General features: G+C 37.8%; 2 protein-coding genes across 4 annotated transcripts in view; one reads left to right on the top strand and one right to left on the bottom strand.

The window, feature by feature from the left end:
- Positions 1-13,282, top strand: part of uhrf1bp1 (UHRF1 binding protein 1) — a 119,684-nt gene extending 106,402 nt beyond the window's left edge. The window contains exons 20-21 of one of the 3 annotated variants that reach the window (XM_043716923.1): positions 3,965-4,131; positions 13,208-13,282. In XM_043716923.1, the coding sequence (XP_043572858.1) occupies positions 3,965-4,131; positions 13,208-13,213 (173 nt within the window). In that variant the 3' untranslated portion in view covers positions 13,214-13,282. Of the gene's footprint in view, positions 1-3,964; positions 4,132-9,402; positions 9,902-13,207 lie in introns of those variants that run through there. The other 2 variants (XM_043716921.1, XM_043716922.1) reach the window with 2 other exon arrangements.
- A 3,744-nt stretch (positions 13,283-17,026) lies between these two features.
- Positions 17,027-24,934, bottom strand: part of taf11 (TAF11 RNA polymerase II, TATA box binding protein (TBP)-associated factor) — a 16,320-nt gene continuing 8,412 nt past the window's right edge. The window contains exons 2-4 of the mRNA XM_043716926.1: positions 22,048-22,135; positions 19,997-20,093; positions 17,027-17,792 (exon numbers count right to left, since the gene is read on the bottom strand). Of these exons, the coding sequence (XP_043572861.1) occupies positions 17,662-17,792; positions 19,997-20,093; positions 22,048-22,135 (316 nt within the window). The 3' untranslated portion in view covers positions 17,027-17,661. The remainder of the gene's footprint in view (positions 17,793-19,996; positions 20,094-22,047; positions 22,136-24,934) is intronic.

Here is a 24,934-nt window from a genome sequence, read left to right as displayed (position 1 = left end):
GGAGAGGGTGCTGTCTGGGTGGGCGGCTCTTCAGAGAATTGTTGTGGACTTGTTGGACTGAATGGCCACACTATAGGGATAGTTGGACATGGAGGTGAAAAGAGGTGAGCTCAGTGCTGGATAGGAGTGGGGAACTTCATTTTGGAATAGAATGCTGAGGTCACAAATAGTCTGCTTCTGTTTGATATTATCAATCAGAAATGTACACAAATTGTCATGGCAGTCTGAAGGTGGTGGCTTTGATCCAGTAATATTGCATGTAGGGAATTAAACACCAAATGTTAGATAAACACATAACCTGATAGTGGAAACTGTTGAACCATTGAGAACTAATTATACAGAGATTTGGAACTGGATACATACAGAAGCAAGCTTCAGGCTATTGTGCCAACAGATTATTGTGGCTGGTGGTTTTGTTTTCAGAATGCAGGCAGCTATTACGCTAGAGATGTTCTTACTATAATCAAATTGCAGAGTAAAGGCAAGTGAGGGCAGTGTTGCCAAGCTGGATGGTATCAGAGTGGTGTTAAAGGATACTTTGGTCAACTGTGTTGGGGGCTGCAAGAAAAGAGAGTAACTGTTACATTTACGATGGACTGCAATTTGTGATCTTTGTTGTCACGTCAGTGTTGACTCTGGTGGAAAACTGGAGAGAATCACGTTGGCGTTTAAGGGAAACTGGATTAATGTCTTGAGGGTTGGGCTGCAGTCAAAACATGAAGAAGCAGTTTGGAAAGGAAGGGTAGGTTGGAAATCTGGTTGTCTGCAGGATGGAGGAGATCAAGGTGCATTTGTTTTTGAAAGAGAGGCGTCAAACTGTTCTTTAGAAATGGGGGAATCTTTACTTGATATCAAGGAATTGTTAACGGATGAAAAGCCTAGATATCGCTATTCTTGATACTGATAGTTGCCTTCAGGATAGGAGACCAGTAGAAATTGGTGCTGGCCTTCTCAGATAGTAAGCTAATAGCGTCTTGGTTGTGATAAGGAATTGATTAATGTAAAAACACTGATAACTTCCTTTCTCACGCGAGATATATTTCAATGATTCACAAAAATTCACAAACAGGAAAGTGGCTTGAAGTGTGTATACTTCAATGCAAGAAGTATACGAAATAAGGTAGGTGAACTTGCAGCATGGGTTGGTACCTGGGATTTCGATGTTGTGGCTATTACGGAGACATGGGTAGAACAGGGACAGGATTGGCTGTTGCAGGTTCCAGGGTTTAAATGTTTTAGTAGGATTCTTCCTCCAGGTGTTGGATTGGAAGGTTTGCGATGAAGGAGACCCAGGACCTGCATGCACTTGTTGAGATGTTTATGCACGTGGCGGTAGGGTTTTTAAGTTCAGGTGTCCCAGAGATGTTTAGTGCAAAACTTGCACCCGCACCTCTCCCCTCACCTCCGTCCAAGGCCTCAAATGATACTTCGACATATGACAGAAATTTACCTGTACTTCCACCAATGTTACACCTGATGTAGTCTCCTCCACATTCGGAACATCTCTGAAACGCCAACACCAACTGTTATGAAGGGTTGGGTGTACTTTAAGAGGGTTAAACGCAGCAGAACTATCAGATGCAGCACCAAATGTTCTCAATAAAGTAAGAATGTAATATTTGGTAAAACAACTCGATTAGCTCGTTGCCTGGAGACAAAAACAAATTTGAATTCGGCCAATCAGTTTAAATTATATTTCGAAAAATATGAAACTCCAGTCCAGTTTTGAATTGATTATATTGACAATCTTAAAAGTCAATGACACAATCTGATGCTCTGGGGTATAAAACTGGGAAAATTTAATATTTGGGAGGAGAACTGCCATGCCACCAGTCTGCCTGAAAAATAGCTCTCTTAAAACTACTTTATAAATCTGTAATTTCTGATGCAGAAATTCCTATGAGGAAGATAAGAAGTCACAGGAAGATCCAAATAGATCAATTGAAAGCTGCCTGGTTGAGTGATAAGAAATGTGGTTTAGGAAATCTTAATTGGGAGTTTTTGGTAACTGATTTCATAGAAGGGAAGGTAAAAGATGGGTTAAAGTAAGTATTTTTTCATAGTTGTGAGTTAATTATTCTCTGTTACACTTTAAGAAATAAAGTAGTTAATTATTACTTTAAATAGAACTTGGCCATTCGAATATTTACAGATTACAGCTAAATATTTCTGTGTTGCTCGTTTTAAATTAGGCAGAAAAGTTAACACCGACCATCCCCACTGCTCCATGGCCGAACACTTCAACTCACCTCCCACTCCCCCAATGAAGGATATGGAGGCACTTATAGGAAGGATGTGGAGGCACTGGAGCGGGTGCAGAGGAGGTTTACCAGGATGTTGCCTTGTATGGTAGGAAGATCGTATGAGGAAAGGTTGAGGCACTTGGGGTTGTTTTCATTGGGGAAAAGAAGGTTTAGGGGTGACTTGGTAGAGGTGTACAAGATGATTAGGGGTTTAGATAGGGTTGACCATGAGAACCTTTTTCCACGTATGGAGTCAGCTATTACGAGGGGGCATAGCTTTAAATTAAGGAGTGGTAGGTATAGGACAGATGTTCGGGGTAGATTCTTTACTCAGCAAGTCGTGAGTTCATGGAATGCCCTGCCAGTAGCAGTGGTGGACACTCCCTCTTTATGGGCATTTAAACGGGCATTGGATAGGCATATGGAGGATAGTGGGCTAGTGTAGGTGAGGTGGGCTTGGATCGGCGCAACATCGAGGGCCAAAGGGCCTGTACTGCGCTGTATTTTTCTATGTTCTATAAATATCCACTACTTTCAATGACTAGAACATTAGAATAATTGTAGTCCTTTATAATTTGAACTCTTGTGGTATTTGTGTGTATCATTGGCTAGTCTTTACCTTACCAATTATTAGAGGTCTTTGATGTGAATTCATCAACATTTTCCCTATTTTCACTGAAAGAAAAATGGTTGATCAGGGAAATAGTCATGTTCAATTCACTGCAGCCTGTTAAAGCCCTCAATGATTTTTCATTGTTTAATTCTTATTTCAGTTTTGAATTATGAACTGGAAATTACTGGGGGACTTTAGGACAACTCGTAAAAGGAGAAGAACAGATCAAACCAGCTTTGTTTGTGAGACGTGGCCTGGAAGCTAATTGCGGGCTGATCCTTGATCAGAAAAGTTCTAACATATAGAGTAACCTGGGAAAAGCATTATGTACAAGAAGTTGGCTATTAATGAAATCAGTTCCTGGGGATGGATTCCAACAAGTCTGGAAGAGACCCTATAATTCAAGCAGACAGTGGTTGTTGAATGGTAATTGAGTTGGTCAGCCTATCAAAGTGGAACTAGAATTTTAAGTTTCTTTTTAAACTTTGAGTGGTTTTGAGCTGCTACTGAAATTGTATTAAACTTTGAAAGCTCCCTGCCTAATGTGATACATTAGGTTCTGACAACTCAGTAGAAAGCTGTATTTGAAGTATTGTTTCCTTTGTTGGGTGAACTGAAAGTAACTTTGATCAACATTTCAGGAAAAGCAGCTATGGAGTCCTGTTAAACAACACTAGTGAAAGCCATTGAAGTAATCTGGCCAGTTTTGTTGTTTTGCTTGTCCCCTAACTGTGTTTATTTATCTACCTGTCTTTCTTTTGTTTGAATGAGAACTAATGGGTTTAAAGCAAAGATACCTTTCAGCTTGTCATGTTTGGTTTTCACTTTGCAAAATTTAGTGTGTATTTAATAAGTAGTTAAATGCTTTAACTACAAAACCAATGTCTAGAAACGTAATTATTTGCAAACTCTGGTTATGAACCATTGGAGTAACTATTTGGGAAGGTCTTTGCTATAATTTTACTGTGTTACCAATGCAGAGGCAGAACATCTGATTTGGTTCACCTATCTGTCTCCATGTTGTAACATCTAATATTATTAAATTTAGTTTGTAATTTGTGGTGTTGGTAGTTCTGATTTTTTTTGTTGTTGTTACTTCCTGTGTTAGCGTTGCAGACAGATCAAAATGAGCCAGTATTGACAAAACTGGAGAATTATTTGGTCACCACTGGATCGCATCAGACCCAACTTGGACCAATCAAAAATAGGGGAATGCAGTCACTCTCTGAGACCCAGAGTCCATCAGATCTGGGCATCAGCACCACCAAGGACATGGTATGTATACTAAGTCATATTTAGTTTTTTTAAAATTCTTTCACAGGATGTGGGTATTGCTCCCCAAGCCAGCACTTTTTACTCAACTTCTATGACATTAAGAAGGTGCTACTGCCATGAAGCATGCATTTTGTTTAGTGAAGTTATTCCTATGGATTTTGCAATCTTGTAGGATTTTGACCAAGTTTTACAATAATAAATTTCCACTTAGGAAAGACATGAAGGGGAACCTCAAGGGTTTGTTGTCCTTGATGAGTTGTTGCAATGCATCTTGTGGATAGTACATGCGAGACCCAGTGTTTTCTGGTAAAAGTAAACATTTATAAGGTGGATAGTGTCCTAATGAAGTTGAGATTCTTGTATTGTTGGAATTTTGCTCATGTGGAAAAGATGTCATCACAGCCAGTTTTATGCCTTTGGATGGTTAGAGAAGGTGGGTTACTCTCTGTACAATGCTTGGAAATTGTAGCATTTGTGTGGCTGACTCAGTTAATTTTCTGCTCACTGGTTACTAGGTGATGGGAAATTAGTGTTCTGCTTCACTGAGGTCATGCATTGGAAATGCAGTCCTGCTACTCCTGGAGATGTCACTACCAAAATTAATGAATTAAAAACTACACAGTATTAGTAATTTAGTTGTTTTTCAGACCCAAGTTGGTAGAAAGCATGGACCAGGTTTCTGCATTTGACTAAAATGACTTTATTACAAGTAAGTTGATTCGAACTGCAGATAAACAAGTATGAACTGTCTGCATTTAACTTCACTAATTAAAACATAAATCAACTTAGTAAATGTCCTCCCTATGCACATACAGACAGGTTCAGATGGACAGTCAAATCCTGGGTGTTACGAAGTGAGGAAAGACTGGCAAGGCTGCTTCAGTGGACAGTGTTCACAGGGTTTGCTGAGATAATCCTTTTGTTGATGAGACCTCTGGATCTCAAACTTTCTTTCTTCTCTAGGTACTTGTTTACATGTGACACAAGAAGGCTCATTTACATTTTTATAAAGGTCTCTGACTTATTGAAAATCATAGCAACTGATGACGGGAAATAAACAGGCAATCTTCAAGCTTGGCAATGCTTTTTATTTCAAAAGTCTGATGGCTTCTGCCCCAAATATTTACACCCCACGCTGCTCTGATACCATGGGCGACAGTCACATTTTTGCAGTAGGACTTTATCATCAAATATTGGTCACCATTTCGCACACCATTCAGCTGCTTGTTATCAGTTAAATTTCCATTCACACACAGCCCTCTGGCTCCAGCTTGTTTGTAATTAGGCTTTTCGCACTGCATAAACCAACAACCATTTACTAATTGCTCACAATCAGTATCAGGTAATGTTTTTAAAAATTGCAGTAATCCTTCAACAGCCTTTGGCTTTTAAACCAGTCATCTTCTCATTTTGGTCCACAATCAAAAATTGAGAGGAATAAAACAAATTAGTGCTTACATTAGATGATAGTCATGTTCGTTCTTGTTGCATGCCTGACCAGCATTAAGGATGTCCCCTCCCTAGAGGAGATTAATTTGGAAGTGGTAGAGAGGCTAAATAATGTTGTGAAGTTGGTGTGTGGGAAATTGTAAATTGGGGAAAGCATTGCATTGTCTCTTTAAAAGATGGGGTTTTTCGGTGTGGGTGGGGTGTAAATATTTGGGGCAGAAGCCATCAGACTTTTTAGTCAGGGGCATGATCCAGTTGTTATGGTCTAACAGGAGCTAATAATATAGATCAAACTAGGAATAGCTGAGGAACTTTGAGGAGCCAGTGTCTAATTTAATAAGAGCTCCTGAGATGATCATGACTGGATTGCTGTTTAGGCAACATGCTAATTGTGCTAAACAAATTAGAATTGACTGTGTGGCTTGTAGCAGACAGCACTTTGACTCAAAGGATGCTAATAAAGTACTTAAGGGAGAGGGAGCTGCTTTGTTGGAATGAGCTGCATTAATTCATACTGCGAGCAGTTCCTTGGTAAAGTGACAAACTTGAGCTGAAAAGAAGATCTTAAGTTTAACATGGTGGGTCGGCTTCAGATGAGGGAGAATTTAAAAATCCGAAGAAATAGTAAGACCGACATAGTTATTTGATTTTTCTTTTCAAAATGTAGTCTGTGACAGGAAAAGTGCATCAGTGATTGGGATAAAATCAAGTGGTTATAAACTTAAAATTGACGGTGCTGTTATCTGAATGTGGGAAGTCTTTCTAACCAAGATGGATTAATTATTGACTCAATAGAGGTACAAGAGTTGGATCTGGTAACAGTTATGAAGATGTAGTAGAGTGGTGAACAGCGTTTAGGATCTCACTATTCCAGAATACCATGCATTGACAAGAGATACAAGTCGAGAACTTGGGATTGGTGTTTAACTCTGAAGAATGACATGACAGTCATGAGGAAGGACCTTGGCTAAAAACAGCAAGAACAGCATCAGTATGGGTGGAGATGAGCAATAACAAAGGACAGAAAAGATGAGTGGAAGTAATTCCTTGTCCTCACAGTAACTTTTATTTCTTATTATAACTATTTGCAGTAAAGATGTTACAGTAATCATGGAACTTGAATCTTGACATGGGCTTTAGAAATAAAACCAGTTTAGATGAAATGTTCATGCAACATGTTGTCCAGTAAGTAGTATAGTAAGGCCTCTATAAATCAGTAGTAGGTTCTTTTAGATCCTTAATACAAAAATGCAATACTTTTCAGGCCTGAGCACCATTTTCCATGTCCTTGCCCCAACTCCCACAAACCAGGCCTTTTCATCATGTGGGCTATCACAACCAACTACTTGTCAACTTATTATGGTCACCATTAACTGCTATTAATTCTCCCAGACCCATTAACCATGATTCATTCCTTTTGTGTATACATATTTATAGCTGGGAAAGAAGTAGGGAAGTGGTAGAGAGGCTAAATAATGTTGTGAAGTTGGTGTGTGGGAAATTGTAAATTGGGAAAAGCATTGCATGGTCTCTTTAAAAGATGGGGTTTTTCAGTGATTAGTGTTAAAATGAATGTCTGTGAACTGCTTTAAAGTTTGTCGGAGCAGAGAGAGCCTGAATTGAGACATTTTTTATTGAAAGACCAAGTAGCAGTTTTTAACAAGACCGTCTTTTTAAATTTAGCCAATTTAAATTAGGCCCTCAGCTACTAAAAACCTATTAAATTTAAGTCTGATGGTTTTGACAGCCGAGAACCAAAAATTGATAGGTCATCAAGGGCATAAATGGGTATTTGGAAAATCAGGAGAGGGCCAACTGCCATCTGTTAAGAGATAACAGCTCTCTGCTCTTAGAGAAAACACCACTTATTTACCATGGTACACTGCGGCACACCATCTAAAATTCTGAAAGAAGAATCTACAGAGAGAACTTCCTGATGGAAGGATCAGTGGAGAAGACACAAAGTTTGAAGATGTGTAATCTGGCTGTAATTTTGAGGGGCTAAATTCTATTGTTATATAAGTGGAACTTGTATTCATTGGAAAAGCATGCTATTAGAATCTTGCGTTCTTTGGGAATATTTAATAGTTAGAGGGGGATTGTTTAGTCTGTTAAATGGTTTAGTTAATTTGTTCACTGTTCGAGTTGGATAAATTGTCATTTGACAGTTGTAAAATGAGTATCAGGGATCTTTCTTACGTACTAGGTTAAAAATCACACAACACCAGGTTATAGTCCAACAGGTTTAATTGGAAGCACACTAGCTTTCAGAGTGCCGCTCCTTTATCAAGTGGTTGTGGCACTCTGAAAGCTAGTGTGCTTCCAATTAAACCTGTTGGACTATAACCTGGTGTTGTGTGATTTTTAACTTTGTACACCCCAGTCCAACACCGGCATCTCCAAATCTTACCGACTAGGAGTTGCTAAGTAAATAGATTACACCCCTTCTCACACTGTTTTAACAGTTTATAGGGTGAGGTGCTCCCCTTTGGGTGATTTGATTTTAGTTCTCAGAAGGGAGGCTAACCTCCAGTTTATAACAATAATTATGGTCTGTCTTTACAGAGGAAGATGCAAGGGACTTGTAAAAATGAAGTGAAAGAATTTGCTAGTTTAAAAAACATTATGTAATGATCCATGCCCCAAAGTGTTGAGAAAGGTAGCTATCAAAATTTTCATCTTCCAGTATTCTGTCAATTTTGGAATGATGCCTGCTGGAAAATGTAATCTCCAAGTTAAGAAAGGAGGGAGAGAGGAGAATGTAAATCATAGACCTGTTAGCCTGAATTCTGTAATCAGGGTAATAAATCTGCTTTAAAGGATGTGATTACTGGACACTTGGGTGGGGGTTGGTAATCTGGCCAGAGTCAACATGGATTTATGATAGATTAGAATTGTCTTTCACTAAGGATTGTTGAAGCTCGCTCATTGATGTGCAGCATGGAAATTTAGGTTTGTAGATAATAAACATGAGAGATATGAGGATAGTGCAGGAAAATGGCATTTAGGTTGATCGGTCATGAATCAATATCTATACTGCATAACAGGAGAATATTAATTGGTCAGCAAGTGGTGGGTTGAGGTGTTGCCTTTGTTCTTGTTAATACTGATTGACAGTTAACTGCTAGGTTTATTTGACAACTCAACGCAATGAATCAGTGATAGTTATTCATTGGTCAGGACATTGGTTTGCTTTTCAGGGCAAAGAGATTTAACTAGCTAGTTTAAAATGTAAACAAACCAGGAGGTTAACTGTGAATCGTTGCATGGATGCATTCTGCATAGTATTGCTTCTCTCATTTATAACCCACTTGCTGGGGTCAATCATCAGTTTCCTGTCATGCAGTATAAATGTTAGTTTTTCCCTTTAAGTTGATGTTTCTTATTAATTGCCTGGAGTACAAGACAAAGAGCTCCAACAAAATGTATTTTCACAGCAATAGGCAATTTTACATGTTAAGAGGTTATTGAAAGAGCAGGTGTGACTATTTGTCTGGTTATCACAACAGAAATTCTGTTTCATACAAAACAAACCTGATGCTGGTAAGACTGTGTGCCTGCTCTGTTGTTCCGTTAGTAAAATTCCAAGTACTAACATTCAAGCTAGAGGGAATTTGGTGTTCAAACTTGCAGTGATGGCTTGCCTCAACACAAAGTGTGGTTTATGCAAAGTCCATGTCCTGAGAAAATGTAGATTGTTAACACTGTTTCGTTGTTCTAGAGGGCAAGGTTTTAACACTTGTTGAATGTTAACACTTCTGTTGCTCTGACTCTTCCAAGTTGATTAATAGTGCTCATTACTGGGTATTTTTCTGTTTCAAGCAGAATGAAATCCTTAGGCAGGAACTTGCCAGCATGAAGGAAGCTTTGACCAAGGCAAATCAAGATCGGGAGAGATTGCTGCAAGAAGTCAAGAAGCTGAATCCTGACTTTAAGCTTTGACAGTCACTACAGCCCAGCATACTGTTGCTGCTGCTAACAGGCCAAACACACACTGATTAGAACAAATAGTATTTTCTGATTGATTGTTGGAAAGATCAGCATAAAACTTGAGTTACCAAGTGAGTCCAGCAGCAGCAGCTACAAGAGCAAGGTCAATCTGTGTGGAAGAGACCTTTCTTGAGTTCCAGTGATATTTTGTACTAATTTGTCAAGATGGCAATATCCTGGTTGTTGCACACAGCACTTTTGAAGTGTGATTATGGTGGTTATAAGATTGCACTATAACTTCAGATCGTTAAATTGATGACCACCTTTCCTCTTTTTAAAAAAAAAAGCCTGGAATAAATGAGTTGCAAGTATTACTGCTTGAGGCCTCTGATAGCAGCAGAGTTTTGGTTGGTGTATTTGAATGAAGAATGGAGAGGAATGTTGAATTAGTAGCGTGTATAACCGACTGACTGGGAATGTTGGTTTACTCTGATACAAGCAACCGAATGATACCAGTATTGTTAATTCAGGACCAGCAAGTTAACTAAAAGTGCATCTTTGTGACCTTGTGCTCCCTAATTTATATTCTGTGTATATATTAATCACATTTTACAGAAGAGCTGGTTTATAAGGTCCTATGAAATCACTTGCAACCTCTGACGACTGCCATGCAAGTATGCTTTTGAAGAACTTGTGAAGCAGTTCCGGTGTACTTGTGGCTATTGTTGCACATTTTGCCAGCAAAATAAAAACTAGCCAATGATTTTGAAACAGTTTTTTTTTTAAAAAAGAAGAATATTTTGAGCTCTTTACATTCAGTTAACTTTTGGAGTTATCTCTAAGATTCCATGAGTGTTCCAGTCTTCCCAGTTATGAGCAACTGTTGATGTAGACAACAATACAACTAATCTGCTTTGGTGAGAATCCCTTGTGAAGGGCTTCCTTTTGGGCTGGACAACAGTATGTTTAAGGTTCTGAATAATTGTATTGCAAATTGGTTTGCACTGCTTCATCATAAATCGTTTCAGCCAAATTTTCTTATCCACCATCTAGTTAATGATCATGGCACACTCCACCATAGGTAGGACCAATGATGGAAAATCTTGGGAAATCAGCTTCTCTACAACTTGGCTTGTTGTAGCTTAACATTGATCAGGTTTCTGGTGTAATCCAACATTCACACTGTTACTTGTTTTTCTCCTCTTTTGATCTTCCTATTTTTTTGCCCCCCAAAAAAATCTAGGTGCAAATGATCTTTTGTACTTTTTTTTAAAAATCTGCTAAAATTTAAATTTGACAAAATGCAACATTGGTACTTGAATTACTTGTAACACTTGCCAAGTAAAACCAGCAAGCTAGTGTAAATAACTTTATTTCTAACCTCAGTGTGAACAAACGTTGTGCTTGCTATCTGAGGTATAGCACACTGCTGTCCAAATTTTTGCTATCCTTACACAAGGGAGTGACATTTACATTGTAAAATAGGAAATGGTTCAAGGCAAATGTATGTACTGTACTGTACATTTAGGTACTTTCAACCTATTTAAGTCACTTCACTAATAATCTTTCTAAACATTATTGCTCATGATCAGATTTCTTCATGGAAGCAAGTTCTTTTTAACCTACATCTCATTAGATACTCTGAATCGGTAGTTGAATTGTGATAACAGATGTTGAGCTTGGCTTGCTACTCTGAATCTTTTGTTTGATACATGATGGCCGAGTTTTGACTTTGGGTGCTGCAATGCATACCCAACCCCCCTTTTTTTTTTATTTGATATCCACAGTTATTCCCAGAATAAGTGGCCATCTCAAATTGTGATTTTGTTTCTGTAATCTTAAAACATAACTGTTAAATGGAGTTAAATGAGACTGTTCTTTGTTTCCTTGGGGTTCTGAGAGCTGTGCATGTTGGAGTACCAACTTATGTTTTTCAAAGATAAAAGCATCACCTTTGTAGATTAGTTTCTTTACCAATGTGGGCAAGTTAAATATGAATCTCTGAAATCAGCATTAATTGCTGTCTGAGCATTTTATGAAAATACAGCAGCACTCCAACCTCCACCAGGATGCTTTGGGTTTTCTGTTTCCAAAATCCTGGGAGTCAAAATTGCTCTGGTCAACAAATTGTATAGGGATCTAATTCTTGCAGGCAGTGCAGACTTGACCTAGTTACTGTATCCCCATATCCTGTCCAGAATCAGAACACCAGAATCTCTCCACTTTCATCAAGTTGAAGTAGAAATAAAGTTATTCAAACTTGTTCCATAGTAAGTGTAGGGTGAACTGCCTCTTTAGATGGACAATACTTGGAGTAAAAGTTATCCTGAAGTGTATTAGGTGTTGCCAAAAAATGGCACCCTCTTATGAAGCACAAGACTATGATATGTTTGGTTTCTGACGAGCTAGATATTCCGTGGTGCTCCTGCCTGCTCTGTTTCAATTGACTGTTGGTTGATTACACAATCAACAAATATTTTCAGTAAGTTTGGAACAACTGAACTTCTCACTACAGTAATTATGGATTTTTTTTATTTTTGTCAGTTTATTACATTAGAGCTTCACTGAAACTGTTTTGTTCCACAATTAGTATTAAGTTCCAGGATGAAGCATTCCTTCAGATTTGAAGTGCCAACAAAATGTTTGGATCAATTTCCAACTGATGAACAATAGAAGAGGAAAGTCATTATTCGCTATTAAAATAAATGTGAGGGGGTTAGAGACAGTGACCATTTTTTTTTCTACCTAATTTTCATTCTCATACTACTGTAACAGGTACTGTAACTTAATTCGTGTTACATCACAATCAGAGTTGGCAAAATATTTTTATTGTTTACGATGAAACAAGTTGAAGAATTTGTAACCTGAACCAATTTAGCAAACCGCAGGATGAATTTTCATCATATTTTTGACTGGGTGGGGAAAGAAAGAAATGAGCTCCAGTGTGTACTCCTTTCTCAGCTTGACTCTAATGAAAGTGCATGCGTGATGATGTTGGGTGCTATGTGCTTCTCTAAGATTCCATAAAAGCTGAGTAACTTATTGACAGTTAATGCCTTGGCTCACATGAAGAGTGGCTATTTGGGTTGGTATTGGGGGGAACATGGTGTTTGTGCTTGGATAGTGTGAACGTTATATTGTATTAAGACTGAAAGGATGCAGTGCCTATGTAGCCATGCTGGCAATGAATGTGTTGGAAGTTAAGTTTTTGTTCCTCTTTGCGGAAACCTCTTAAGCCCATGATCTTATTTTCCTATTCCTAGGGTGTATTACATTGCTCAGGTGACTACAGAGCAAAACACTATTTTGGAATGATAACAATGTCCTAATTTTCTTTGTTGCTCTCCACTGTCCATTCTTCCACAGTTAAGCTGTTTCTAACCACTGTGATTTAGAAGTGGGACTTTTCAAGTTGGCCATACTGAATACAAATTTCTTGTCTTTTTTTTTGGGGGGTGTGCAGTACTCTTCCGTAAAGCTCAGCTTTCTGTTACATTGTTGAGGTGAAGAATCTTGAACCAACTAACTGTTCTTTGAGTCAAACTAAATTGTGTTTTAGAACTGAGCTGTCACTACTTGAGCTCACTATTTGAAGTAGCGTGCTCTCCTGACTGCAGCAGTGTAGTAAATAAAGGAGAGAAAATCTCTAACTAGATGTTAGCCAGTTGTCACAGTTTTGCCATTTTTTTCATTTCAGATTTGAGTTGCATTCCCACACTGTAAATCTGCTTCTCATCTGAATAATTGAGCTGGATAAACCACCATTCTCTATCCTGTTACTCATAAATGAGGTTGGAAATAGCAATTGCCATTTACATTCATCAGGCTCAATCTGTGACACTGAAAGAACTAATTACTTTGATAATTAGATTTATGAATTTCTTTTTCTTTGTGCAAATTCAGTTTTCTATATATTGAAGTAAGCTTAAAAACATGGACATCATTGTCTACCAAGAGCTATGTAATCAGGATTGGAAGATGCAACAGCTAACTTTGAAATGCACTTGCAGTTTGTTGTCTGAATAAGTAACTAATCTAATAGCAGTATTAACCACAGTATCTTGCAGCCAGTGGAATTTCACTGGTTGGAACCTCCTGGTTTAAACCAGTGATTTTGTATTAACACTGAACAAAGTAATTTATTTCATTGTGTTTACATTGTGCCTGATAGCATATTTTGAATACTGACTGTGTAAGGAAGGAGTGTCTATGTTTCAAATCTTAAACATTAAATAACAAAGTAGTCTTGCCAAGTTGAATTTATTACTGAACCATTCTTTTGTTACTTGGATTAAATCCAGATGTGGAATACAAATACTGTCGATATTTTTGTAATTCATCTCTTTGAACACAATTTTTTGGCTTTGACCTTTTGTTAATTTGAAGTTTTTGTCTCTAGCTTTTTCTACTTCTAACTAAAAAAAACACTTGAACTTTGAATATGTAATTATTTTGTTTTGAGAACTTGTAAAGTGAGTACTTACTCCTATTTATTAACTATAGTGGCTTTGGAATGCTGATTCCCAACTTGGATATGAGTCACTATTTTCTGATTTCATTTCAACAGTCCATGTGAGGCAAAAGAGCATCTCGCTGTATTTGGTATTTAAGAATGTAAAATATCATGGTACTAGTTTTATCTTTCCCACCTACAGTGCAATGTAAAGCTTTACATCCTTGACTATTGCACTTTGTGAAACAAAGTTGTTGGTGGATCTCTTAATGAATCTACCTTTAACATATCACTACTTCATTTTGTAGCATTACTGGTGTTATATTCTGTAAACGGGTCTCTGAATGCAATACGCATCCATAAGTAACTATTTTTAGTCTCCATCAAAACATACACAAGTCTTCATATTGAATTGTTTAAAATAACTCTCTCAAAGCCAAATTATTGTGATCTAAATGTCTCTTACCATCCATCTGATCTTACAACTTTTATCCTTGCTAAACAATGTAATGCCTTTTGACTTGAAATCTTTCCCCTCACTGGCACGACTGGCTACCTTTTCTTTTTACCTTTGTTCCTCCCTCAATTTGGAACAATATTTCCCCATGAAAACTGAATATTGAAGAATAGTGGATACATCCCATGCACTAACATATTCTGCCACCATACACTGACCTCGTAATACCACCCTGCTCTAATTTGTCAAGGACTTAGGGATTATTATACTGATTTACTGGCAGTCAAAAGTCTTCTAAACAAAAGGACTGAACTCTACTATTTGCTTGAATGAAGTATTTTCTTGTGTGCATGGACTGAAATTTAGCAGAATTGTTTTAAATACTGCCACTGACTTTTATAATCAAATGCTGTATTATGCGCTATCTATACAAAAGCACAATTGATTTACTAAATTTGAAGTGTTAAATTCTGACTTTCCTTCTATATATCTTGCATATTAATTGTTGGTCTAGTTAATCCTCTCCAATATGTACAACTATTAATGTGTGCCACACTTCATTTTGCTTTTAAAATTGCAGTTTATTTAAATTAGAACTTCATCAGAAAGTTTGAGGCAGCACAAACTACTTCAAAACACATTTTAGTGAAACAGGCCGAATATGTGCAAACATTTTGTCTCTCATCTCAGAGACTATGTAATTTTGACATGCTTTTTGAAAACAGCACCAAAATACAAACCTCCAGTGCAGTGGCCCAAATGTTCAAACTGAGCTTGGCTCTGACCATGTGGAAGAACTTGATCCCAAGACTCTAAACGTAAAATGCCAATCAAAATATACTTGTGTTTCAAGTGATTACTTTACTTTAAATTCCAGTTACTTACTTTCTTCCCCTCTCCTATCTATTCTTTGTCCATCTCTTTTTATCCTGGCTAAATAATGTGATGACTTCACTGGGACAACTGCAAACTTTTTATTATTCATTTTAAAATTAAATTCAGGTCAATTTCTCTCAAATTCATTTTTTTTGAGATTTAGAACATTTAAAAATAATATTCCTGTGCCATACATTTGTAAAACTGCAGATAGAACTTGTATGATCAATTTACTTCTTGCCCCTTGATCTTTCTGGTGCTCTTTTACTGTGATTGTGGAAAGGATTGATGATCTGCTGTTTGTATTTTGATGACCATTTCTTGTCAGCATCAGAAGCTAGCATTTCTCCACTGTTGTAATACTGAATTTTTCCAATGCCTTAGTCTAGTGCAAGCAAATGTAGTAATGAAAACTCATTTTAATCATTCCAGGTTTCATTTGTGTAATTTACCTGATGTACAGAAGTCTTTAGAAGTCACAACTAAATGTAATGTAAACAGCTGAAACTTGATTAAACCATTTATGCTTGAGTGAAAGGCACACCCAACTTCTTGCTCAAAAGTATTTTCATACTGTACAGTTAAGAATGCATGAGCATTGCAACACTGTGGTAAAACTACCAGTAAAGTGGTTTAAAATGTGTGTTTGAGGCATTTATGTTGAAATTCTGTATTTTCAGTTCCACATTTTTTCAGTCATTATTATACATGTTGATGACTGACTGACTGGCTGGCTGGTTCTGTGAATCAGTATTGTTAAATATTTTTTGAAATAAATTAACATCTATACATTTTTGTTTCTGATTGGTTGCTGAAATAACATCTTTAATATTCAATAAATGTAACTGGAGTGCTCTTACTGCATAAGGGATCTTTGGATTGATGCAATTTTATTTAGTTAAACAAGCTTCCTGTTACATTTTATTTCATAAAGATGACCGATTCTGCTAAATCTTTCAAATGAAGGAAAAGTAGAAAAGGAATGAACAAGATGAAATATATATGCCTGATTTGGTAATAACCATAGTTTGACAGGAAGGAACAGAAATTACAAAAGAATCCACCAACAAATAATCACTGAAGAGAAAATGATTAAAAGACCAATTTCTCTGCATGTAATATTGGTTTAGATGAAATGATAAAACAGAAGTAAACTGGTATGATAGCCATTATGGTAATGTTGTTGCAAGGTAGTCAGATGTACAGCATGGAAACAGACCCTTCAGTTCAACTCGTTCAAAAAAGGAAGGGAATTAAGGAAGCAAAAACAAGAAGTTTAGAAAATTGTAAAATGATCAAGTAGGGTCAGTGATTTTGTTTGACAAATTTACAAAGTTCTTTATAAAGATATACAAGAAAGTTGGATGAAGGAATCAAATTGCCTACTTTTGTTTCTATTTATGTTCACTCATCTTGATTATGTATATCTCCAGTAAAACCTATCCCCTTTCCCTTTTGCAACTGTGCTGTACTTAAAATTTATTCACAAGTGTTACATTATTTTGAAGTGTTGGGTTAGTCATAACAGTATTTAAAATGCACTTCATATAAACTGATCTAAAGTAGATATTAGTAAGTATTTAATATAATTGCAGCCTGGAACAATAAAACCCAAGATAAATTAAGAATTTTGTCTTTGACTGTACCTCCTATCAAGGCATTTATAATTTTTTTCCACATTCATATTATCCATCTAAGAGATGTTATCCAGCAGATACTTAATATTCATATTGATGATTTTGTATGAGCTTTATTATCAAGATTTCTTATAATCTGTACAAAACAGCAGAAACAATGAAATACTATACACGACTTACAACAGTTTGTTTGTTTGTTACTTTAGTACATAAATATGTAACTCAACTGATTTTATCCAAAACACTGTACAAAAAAACTAAACTGCCAAGATTGTAAATACAATCCTATCCAATTTGTAGTTTTCAAATTTACAAATTTTCAGCCATCTAAATAGAGAAATTAAACAGCTGATTTTAGGATCTCTTGCCCCGTGGCTGTGTGTCATGTCAGAGTATTGTAATGGAGTAGACACTGGCAATTGGGCATAGGTGAGAGATTAAGTGTCTGCTGCAAGGGAATGTGATTCAACAGCCTGCTGAACATTTATAGACTCCAGAAAATTGCTTACCACAAATTTGTTCTGGTTCCTATTCAAATTTGAAAACATTATTGAGCAAAGTAATAATTTGAAATCCGTTTCAAGTAAGAGTACTTAAGATTGACCGATCTAGAAGGAAAACAAGCTTTTCACCCCGCCCCTGCACCACCCCCCCATTATAGTTAAAATATTCTATGTACATTGCCATAATATGTATAGATTTGAATATTCACTAATGGTGGATTCTTGTTAATAAAACGTAACCTTCTTGTACTTTGTGTTTGGAATCTGTCCGCGTAACTTAAGTCTTCTCACTGCCTCCCGCATGTGCTTTGGCTGCAAAGGTGGAGTTTCTCCCCATTTTTCACAGACATCCAGAGCTTTTTCAAAAAAAAAATCAAAACAATTAATTTAAACAAAACATTCTACCGTAGATCATATCCAGAATCCCAGAGGATTCATAGATGCCTAAAACCTGAATATTTCAGTGGTCAAATACTTCAACTGGTATTCATAGTTCACTCTTTCCAACTAAGTTTTATAGATACCACAGACGAAGCAAAATTATTTCTCATCCATTTAGTGATATGTTTATATAACTCTCCTTCCTGCAATCTAGTCATCCTTCCACCTGTACATTCTTCAATGTCTCTCTGATAGCACTCTCTCATTATTGGTTACTACTAATTGCATTTGCTGGAAAGTTCAGGATCGATGAATCAGTACTGGAATCATAGGAACATTGTATCAGCTCTTAAACTGCCAATTAGCACTGACATGGAAATAACTGCAGGGGTGGTGTGGTCCTACAGGAGAAAAGAGGTGAGGCTGGGAGATGGAGCTGACATGTTCATCCTTAGCCACACAGACTCCTCACAATTAGGCAATATAAATACATTTCAAAGGTCTATGTCCTCAAACAATAGCCAGAGGCAAAAAAGTGTTACTTAGTAATATGTGGTATACAATTGAACACATAAGATACTGAAGACCTAAAGCAATAAGAAAGGCATTTGAAAATAAGATGCTCAGCAATTGTTATAATCCTGCATAACTATGCTTCAAAATACCAGCCAAGAGTGTGGTGCTGGAAATGTACAGCAGGTCATGCAGCATCTGAGCAGGAAAAAGCGACATTTCGGGCAAAAGCCCTTCATCAAGAATCAAGTCTATAACACCAGAGCCCAGTAAGAGGCAGATTTGTGCAGACAGCCAGGAAAGGCACTTGTAAATTTATTTAATTATTCAGTTAATCACAGTTCATTTTACAAAAAATGTTTCAGGGTATGGCTTGAATTGCATCCCAGCAAAGGGAATGGGTTGTAAATACTGGCCTCCCCACATCCTGAATGAATACTGTAAAGGAATGCATCAGTGCATAATCTAGAAATGACCTTTCTGCACTTGGGGTTTCTAGAGTTCTTTTTCTTCTCTGCCTAGGAAGAGAAAAATCCTAGGAATTGAACACGCAGTGTCTGAAGATGAGAAGTGCATTCATTTTCTAGCAACCAATCATTACAGCAGTTAGAATGAATATGCTACTCTCTACTTATAAAAGCAAAATACTGAGGATTCTGGAGAAACTCAGCATTTGTGAATCAGGCAAAAACAAAGTTTTCCAACCCCTTTCAGTTCTGAAGAAATAACAACTCAACTGTTGAACTTTTTCCCTCCACGAATGCCATTAGTCTGCAGCATTCCATTCGTAAGATGCTACATAATTTGGCATCTTAAGAGAAAAACACAGGTGGTGTCTAAAAATACAGCAGACTTTGAGATACATCTGATTTCAATTATATTTAAAGTATTTTCATGTTTCATCCTTGCACCACTCTTTAATTAGTCAGGCATTGGGGCTACAAATACGTTCAAAAGTTTACAGAAGGGAGGGATCTTGTAGTGCAATAGTAGTGTCAGTGTCTCTGAGCCAGGACACCCAGGTTCAAGTACCACTCGAAGTGTGTAATAACATGCCTGAATGGGTTGATTCAAAAACGTCAACAGAAGCAGTGAAGATCATAATGAGCTTTGTTTTACTTTTGCTAAAAGCTTTGTTCAGGAGACTAAATCTCCTCTTGAACATTCAAGTAACTGAGGTCCTGTTCCATGTTATGTACTTAATAGCTGCCACAAACTCGAGTATAAGCAGAGGAACAGACCAACTGACTATGGCCAGCCAGGACTTTGTACAAATATATTTCTCCTGACAAATATCACATTTTCCTAACAGGTTATACTCTGATCTTAAAACAATTGTCAAACAAACAATGGAATATGCCAAGCATAATTCAGTATTCCAGCAGGTGCAGTTGGCATTATGTACTTTGGATTGGGGCTTCCAGCCTTCAATGTTTTATATCGAGGAAAAAAAATAGTTTTGTATGCGCTCGTCAATAATCATAGATGCGTTAGTTTTGTAACAGTACAATTAATAAAGTGAAGTGAATAAGTAAATTTGACCTAATCTCATTCCTGGTCTTTGAATATGGACTATCAGACATCAAGCCACTGAAAAATAAATTCTGGAATTTGGCCTTATTATGTCTGCTCTTGATCCTTTAAAACCTCTACTCTTTGAACTCACCTTCTTCCATCACTTCGCCCACAAACACTTTGGAAATACCAGACATGGCAATCACGACATTTTGAGATACTGAGCAGCCTGTGATTGACTGGATTAGCTAGAAGAGAGAACAGGCAAAATCCTCAAATACTGGATTAGGAGATGTGATATACACAATTATAACTAATGTTTTCTTAGAATTCTTGCTGTCTAAGATTATCCATTATAGAGAGCCATCTATCGTTGCATAGAATAGTTAATTTTGAGCAGACATTAAAAAACTAATATTGCTTCCAGCATGCTTTCTAAAATGCTGCAGTTACTCTTTCCAAATTGAATGCTCCTTTAACCTTATATTACAATCCACTTTCTATGGGTGAACTCTTGTCACAATAGAGGATAATACTTTATGCATATTAAATCTCACTATAAATGAATCTGCCCCTGTGCCTGTAGGGCAACAAATATTCCATCCAAAAAATGCTAAACTCCAAACTGCTTTATTGACTTGAGGAGAAAGTGAGGTCTGCAGATGCTGGAGATCAGAGCTGAAAATGTGTTGCTGGAAAAGCGCAGCAGGTCAGGCAGCATCCAGGGAACAGGAGAATCGACGTTTCGGGCATAAGCCCTTCTTCAGGAGGGCTTATGCCCGAAACGTCGATTCTCCTGTTCCCTGGATGCTGCCTGACCTGCTGCGCTTTTCCAGCAACACATTTTCTGCTTTATTGACTTACCAATAATATACAAACAAAATGGCCAAGTATTAGTTTCAAATGAAGACAAATTGGTCTAGGCCTTTAGTTTTATAAAACCTAAAAAGGAGCCACCACACAGTTCCCAGTTCCCTGTAAATAATTAAATATTTTGTATAAGGAACACCATACTCTTTCTGATATCCAGCATCTGCAGTCCTCACTTTCTCCTACCACAACTTCATGGCCTCTGAAACTGACCTGGCCCATTGCAAAGAGGTACAAGATACGGATTGTCTCTCTGAATCTTTCCCCTCATGAGGGTGGTCACACTCCACCTGTTTAGCATCGTGTTAACTCAATGCACTGATATTGGCACTGGAGCGTTAAAAAAAAATCCCTAATTCCAATGCTATCCTAATATAGAATCTACTTTAAGCAAAGCCAGCTTTCTTGGTGTGTGTGACTCTACAACTGTCATGTCGGACATGGTCATGTATGTGTCAATTCATATTTCTAGTTAGACCACTCTATAAAATAAAATTACCCATGTTTTTAAAAAAAAATCATTCATTGGATTAGGGTGCAGCTGGATAAACCAGCATATACTGCCTATCCCTAATCCAATTAAGAGTCAACCACATTGCTGAGAGTCTGGAGTCACATGTGGACTGAATCAGGTAATGACAGCAGATTCTTTCCTAAAAGATATTACTATAACAGCATTTTTTTCTGATAATTGCCATAGTCATCATTTGACTATTAATTCCAGATTTTTATTGAATTCAAACATTATAGTCTGCCTTGGCATGATTCAAACCTAAGTCCCCAGAACATGTATTAATAGGATAATACTACTCCACAATCAACATCCCTGTATCTGTAAAACACAAAAGTCTGGACTGAAACTGAATCCATGTCCCACATGAAGGGGCAGAGTGCTCAGCCACTATACACCTAGTCTATACTATGCTAATCTGTTTTGCTTCACAAAATTACCCTTCCCTCAGCCAATAAATCTGGAAAAAATGCACATCCCAGATTCTACATTGCAATCTTACTGTCCAGTCATAAAATAACCAGGACAAGATCATCAATAATATCCTTTGAACTAATTGGGTTAGCACAGAAAATTACCTTTGTGATTTTTTTTTAAATGTTTCTCTGCTGCCACACAAATTTAAGAAGGATTCAATTAAACATTTTAAAACTGGATGCAGTAGGAAAAAATCCAATGACTGAAATGTTTAGATAGTATTCTTCATTTTCTAATTATGGGCATGTATTTGCATGGAAACTAATTCATTTGAATGGATTTTTAAAAATTAGAAATCATTGACAGCAAATCTAACAAATGCAGACTGATGAAGAGTAACCAACCCTTTTAATGGCAGCTTTGGGAAAGGCAGAACGACGATACATCTCATAGCGGTTTAACTGCTCCTCTGAAAAGGATGAAACCAAGATCCTGTTCAAATAAAAGAACTCTTTTAAATACATGTTGTGCTTTTCCAGCAACACACACTCAATTGTGATCTCCAGCATCTACAGTCCTCACTTTCTCCTAAGTTTTATTTCATCCAACTGCACTATAAAATCCGAACACCTTTTGGCGAATCCAGCTTTATATACTTTCCGAATATTCTTTTAGTAAAACAATTGGTCAAAGTGAACCAAATTTAAAGGAAACAAGGAACAGCCCCCTGCATACACATTTTAATACAACTGACCAATTAGTTCACAACATCCATTTGCCTTGTGGCCTTTCACTCATCGACGTTTAATATCCATTAACGGAATTAGCTATCTAATTTGGTTTGCTGTAGGAGTGAGGTTTCAAAGATTTATGTCAATCAGATGAAGTAGTAACGTTTTACAATGCTACGGCTGTGGATCAAGCTTGTAATACAGAGAGAATAGGTAAATATCCTGGAGCAACAGATTAAGAATAGGAACAAGAAACTTTTATTTGCACAAACCCATTTCTAAGACTTGCAATGTGCCATACAAGTTAGTGACACTAATTGAGATGTTGCAAGATTTCCAACTGTTGTTTAAACAAAAGGGAGGATAAAAGAGCCTGAAAATGTGGCACACATGATGTGTTAGAGTTGTCACCAATTGGTGAAGAGAAACATTGACATTGATTCCATAGTTATTGTTTACAGTTAAATATAAACTATCTGCACTACTTGTTCCCCAAATTATTTTACAGTTTGTTTAAAAACAAAGTTTACTTAAATTTATGAACTCAGAATCCCTCATTGAAGCAGACCATTCGGCCCATCAAGTTCATTCCAACACTCTGAACAGCATCTCGCCCGGACCCACGCCCCTACCCTATCCCTGTAAACCTGCATTTCCCATGGCACATCCCTGGACATTATGGGCAATTTAGCACTGCTACACCACCTAACCCACTCATCTCTGGACTGAGAGGGGGAACTGGGGCACCTGGAGGAAATCCACATAGACACAGGGAGAATATCACCCGTGGGGGAATAAAACCTGAGTGCCTTGACACAATGCAGCTCAAAAGAAATCCACATTCTTAACCACCCACCATGTAACTACGTTTTCAGCACTCAGTGTAGTATGCCATAATTTTTGGATGAGATTTCCAAACTGAAATCAAGATTTGTGTTATAAAAAGCAATAAGCAAGGAGAGGACAAAATCTGAGAGCAAGCTAACTAGAAATATAAAGGAAGGTTATAAATCTGTTATCAACCAGGCATATAAGAGAGGCAAGAGTGGACAGGAGTGAGGCTGGAGAAACAGTAATGGGAAACAAAGAAATGACAGAGGTACTGACTAAATATTTTGTATCCATTTTCATAATGGAAGACAACAGCAGCATACCAGGTCTTCAAGAGAGTCATGTGGGCAGATGTAAGTATTGTAACTAAGGAAAAGATGTTGGGGAAGCTGAAAAGTCTGAAGGTGGATAAATCACCCAGACCTGATAGACTACATCCCAGAGTTCCGAAGGAACTGGCTGAGGAGATTGTAGAGAAGTAATGGAATCAAGGAGGGTCCCAGAGGACTGGAAAATGGCTAATGTAATACAACTGTTTAAGAAGGGAGGGAGGCAGAAGTCAGGAAACTACAGGCTGGTCAGGCTGACCTCAGTTGCTGGTAAGATTTGAGTCCATTATTAAGGATGAGATTGCTGAGTACTTGGAGTGCATGACAAAATAGGACTGAGTCAGCACAGCTTCATCAAGGGTAGGTCATGCTTGACAAATCTGTTAGAACTGTTTGAGGAGGAAATAAGCAAGTTAGATAAAGGAGAGCCAGTGGAGATGATCTATTTGGATTTCCAGAAGGTCTTTGACAAGATGCTGCACAGGAGGTTGCTAAATAAGATAAGAGCCCGTGGTGTTAAGGGCAAGCTATTGGCATGGATAAAGGATTGGCTGACTGGCAGGAGGCAGAGAGTCGGGATAAAGGGGTCTTTTTCAGGATGGCAGCTAGTGATTATCGGAGTTCTGCAGGGATCAGTGTTGGGACCACAAATATTCCACTAAAGGATAAGGAAGGAAGGTTGTACGTCGAACCTGAAAAAAATGGGTGACATTCTCAATGATTACTTTGCATCAGTGTTCACTGAGGAGAGGGACATGATGAATGTTGAGATTAGAGATAGATGTTTGTTTAATCTGGATCACGTTGACATAAGGAGGGAAGCTGGCTAAGGGATATTAAGGTGGACAAATCCCTAGGACTGAATGGGATCTATCCCAGGTTGCTGAGGGAGGCGAGAGAGGAAATAGCTGGAGCCCTGACAGATATCTTTGTAGCATCCTTAAACACAGGTGAAATGCCGGAGGACTGGAAGGGTGCTCATGCTGTCCCCCTCTACAAGAAGGATAGTAGGTAAAAACAATGACTGCAGATGCTGGAAACCAGATTCTGGATTAGTGGTGCTGGAAGAGCACAGCAGTTTAGGCAGCATCCAAGGTGCAGCGAAATCGACGTTTCGGGTAAAAGCCCTTCATCAGGAATAAAGGCAGAGAGCCTGAAGCGTGGAGAGATAAGCTAGGGGAGCGTGGGTTGGGGAGAGAGTAGCATAGAGTACAATGGGTGAGTGGGGGAGGAGATGAAGGTGATAGGTCAGGGAGGAGAGGGTGGAGTGGATAGGTGGGAAAGGAAGTAGGCAGGTCGGACAAGTCCGGACAAGTCAAGGGGACAGTGCTGAGCTGAAAGTTTGAAACTTGGATAAGGCGGGGGAAGGGGAAATGAGGAAGCTGTTGAAGTCCACATTG

Source organism: Chiloscyllium plagiosum, chromosome 26 (assembly GCF_004010195.1).
Source record: "Chiloscyllium plagiosum isolate BGI_BamShark_2017 chromosome 26, ASM401019v2, whole genome shotgun sequence".
In the NCBI taxonomy this organism is placed as follows: Eukaryota; Metazoa; Chordata; class Chondrichthyes; order Orectolobiformes; family Hemiscylliidae; genus Chiloscyllium; species Chiloscyllium plagiosum.
Note: the sequence above shows the minus strand (reverse complement) of the source record. Positions and strands in the feature narration are given on the sequence as shown.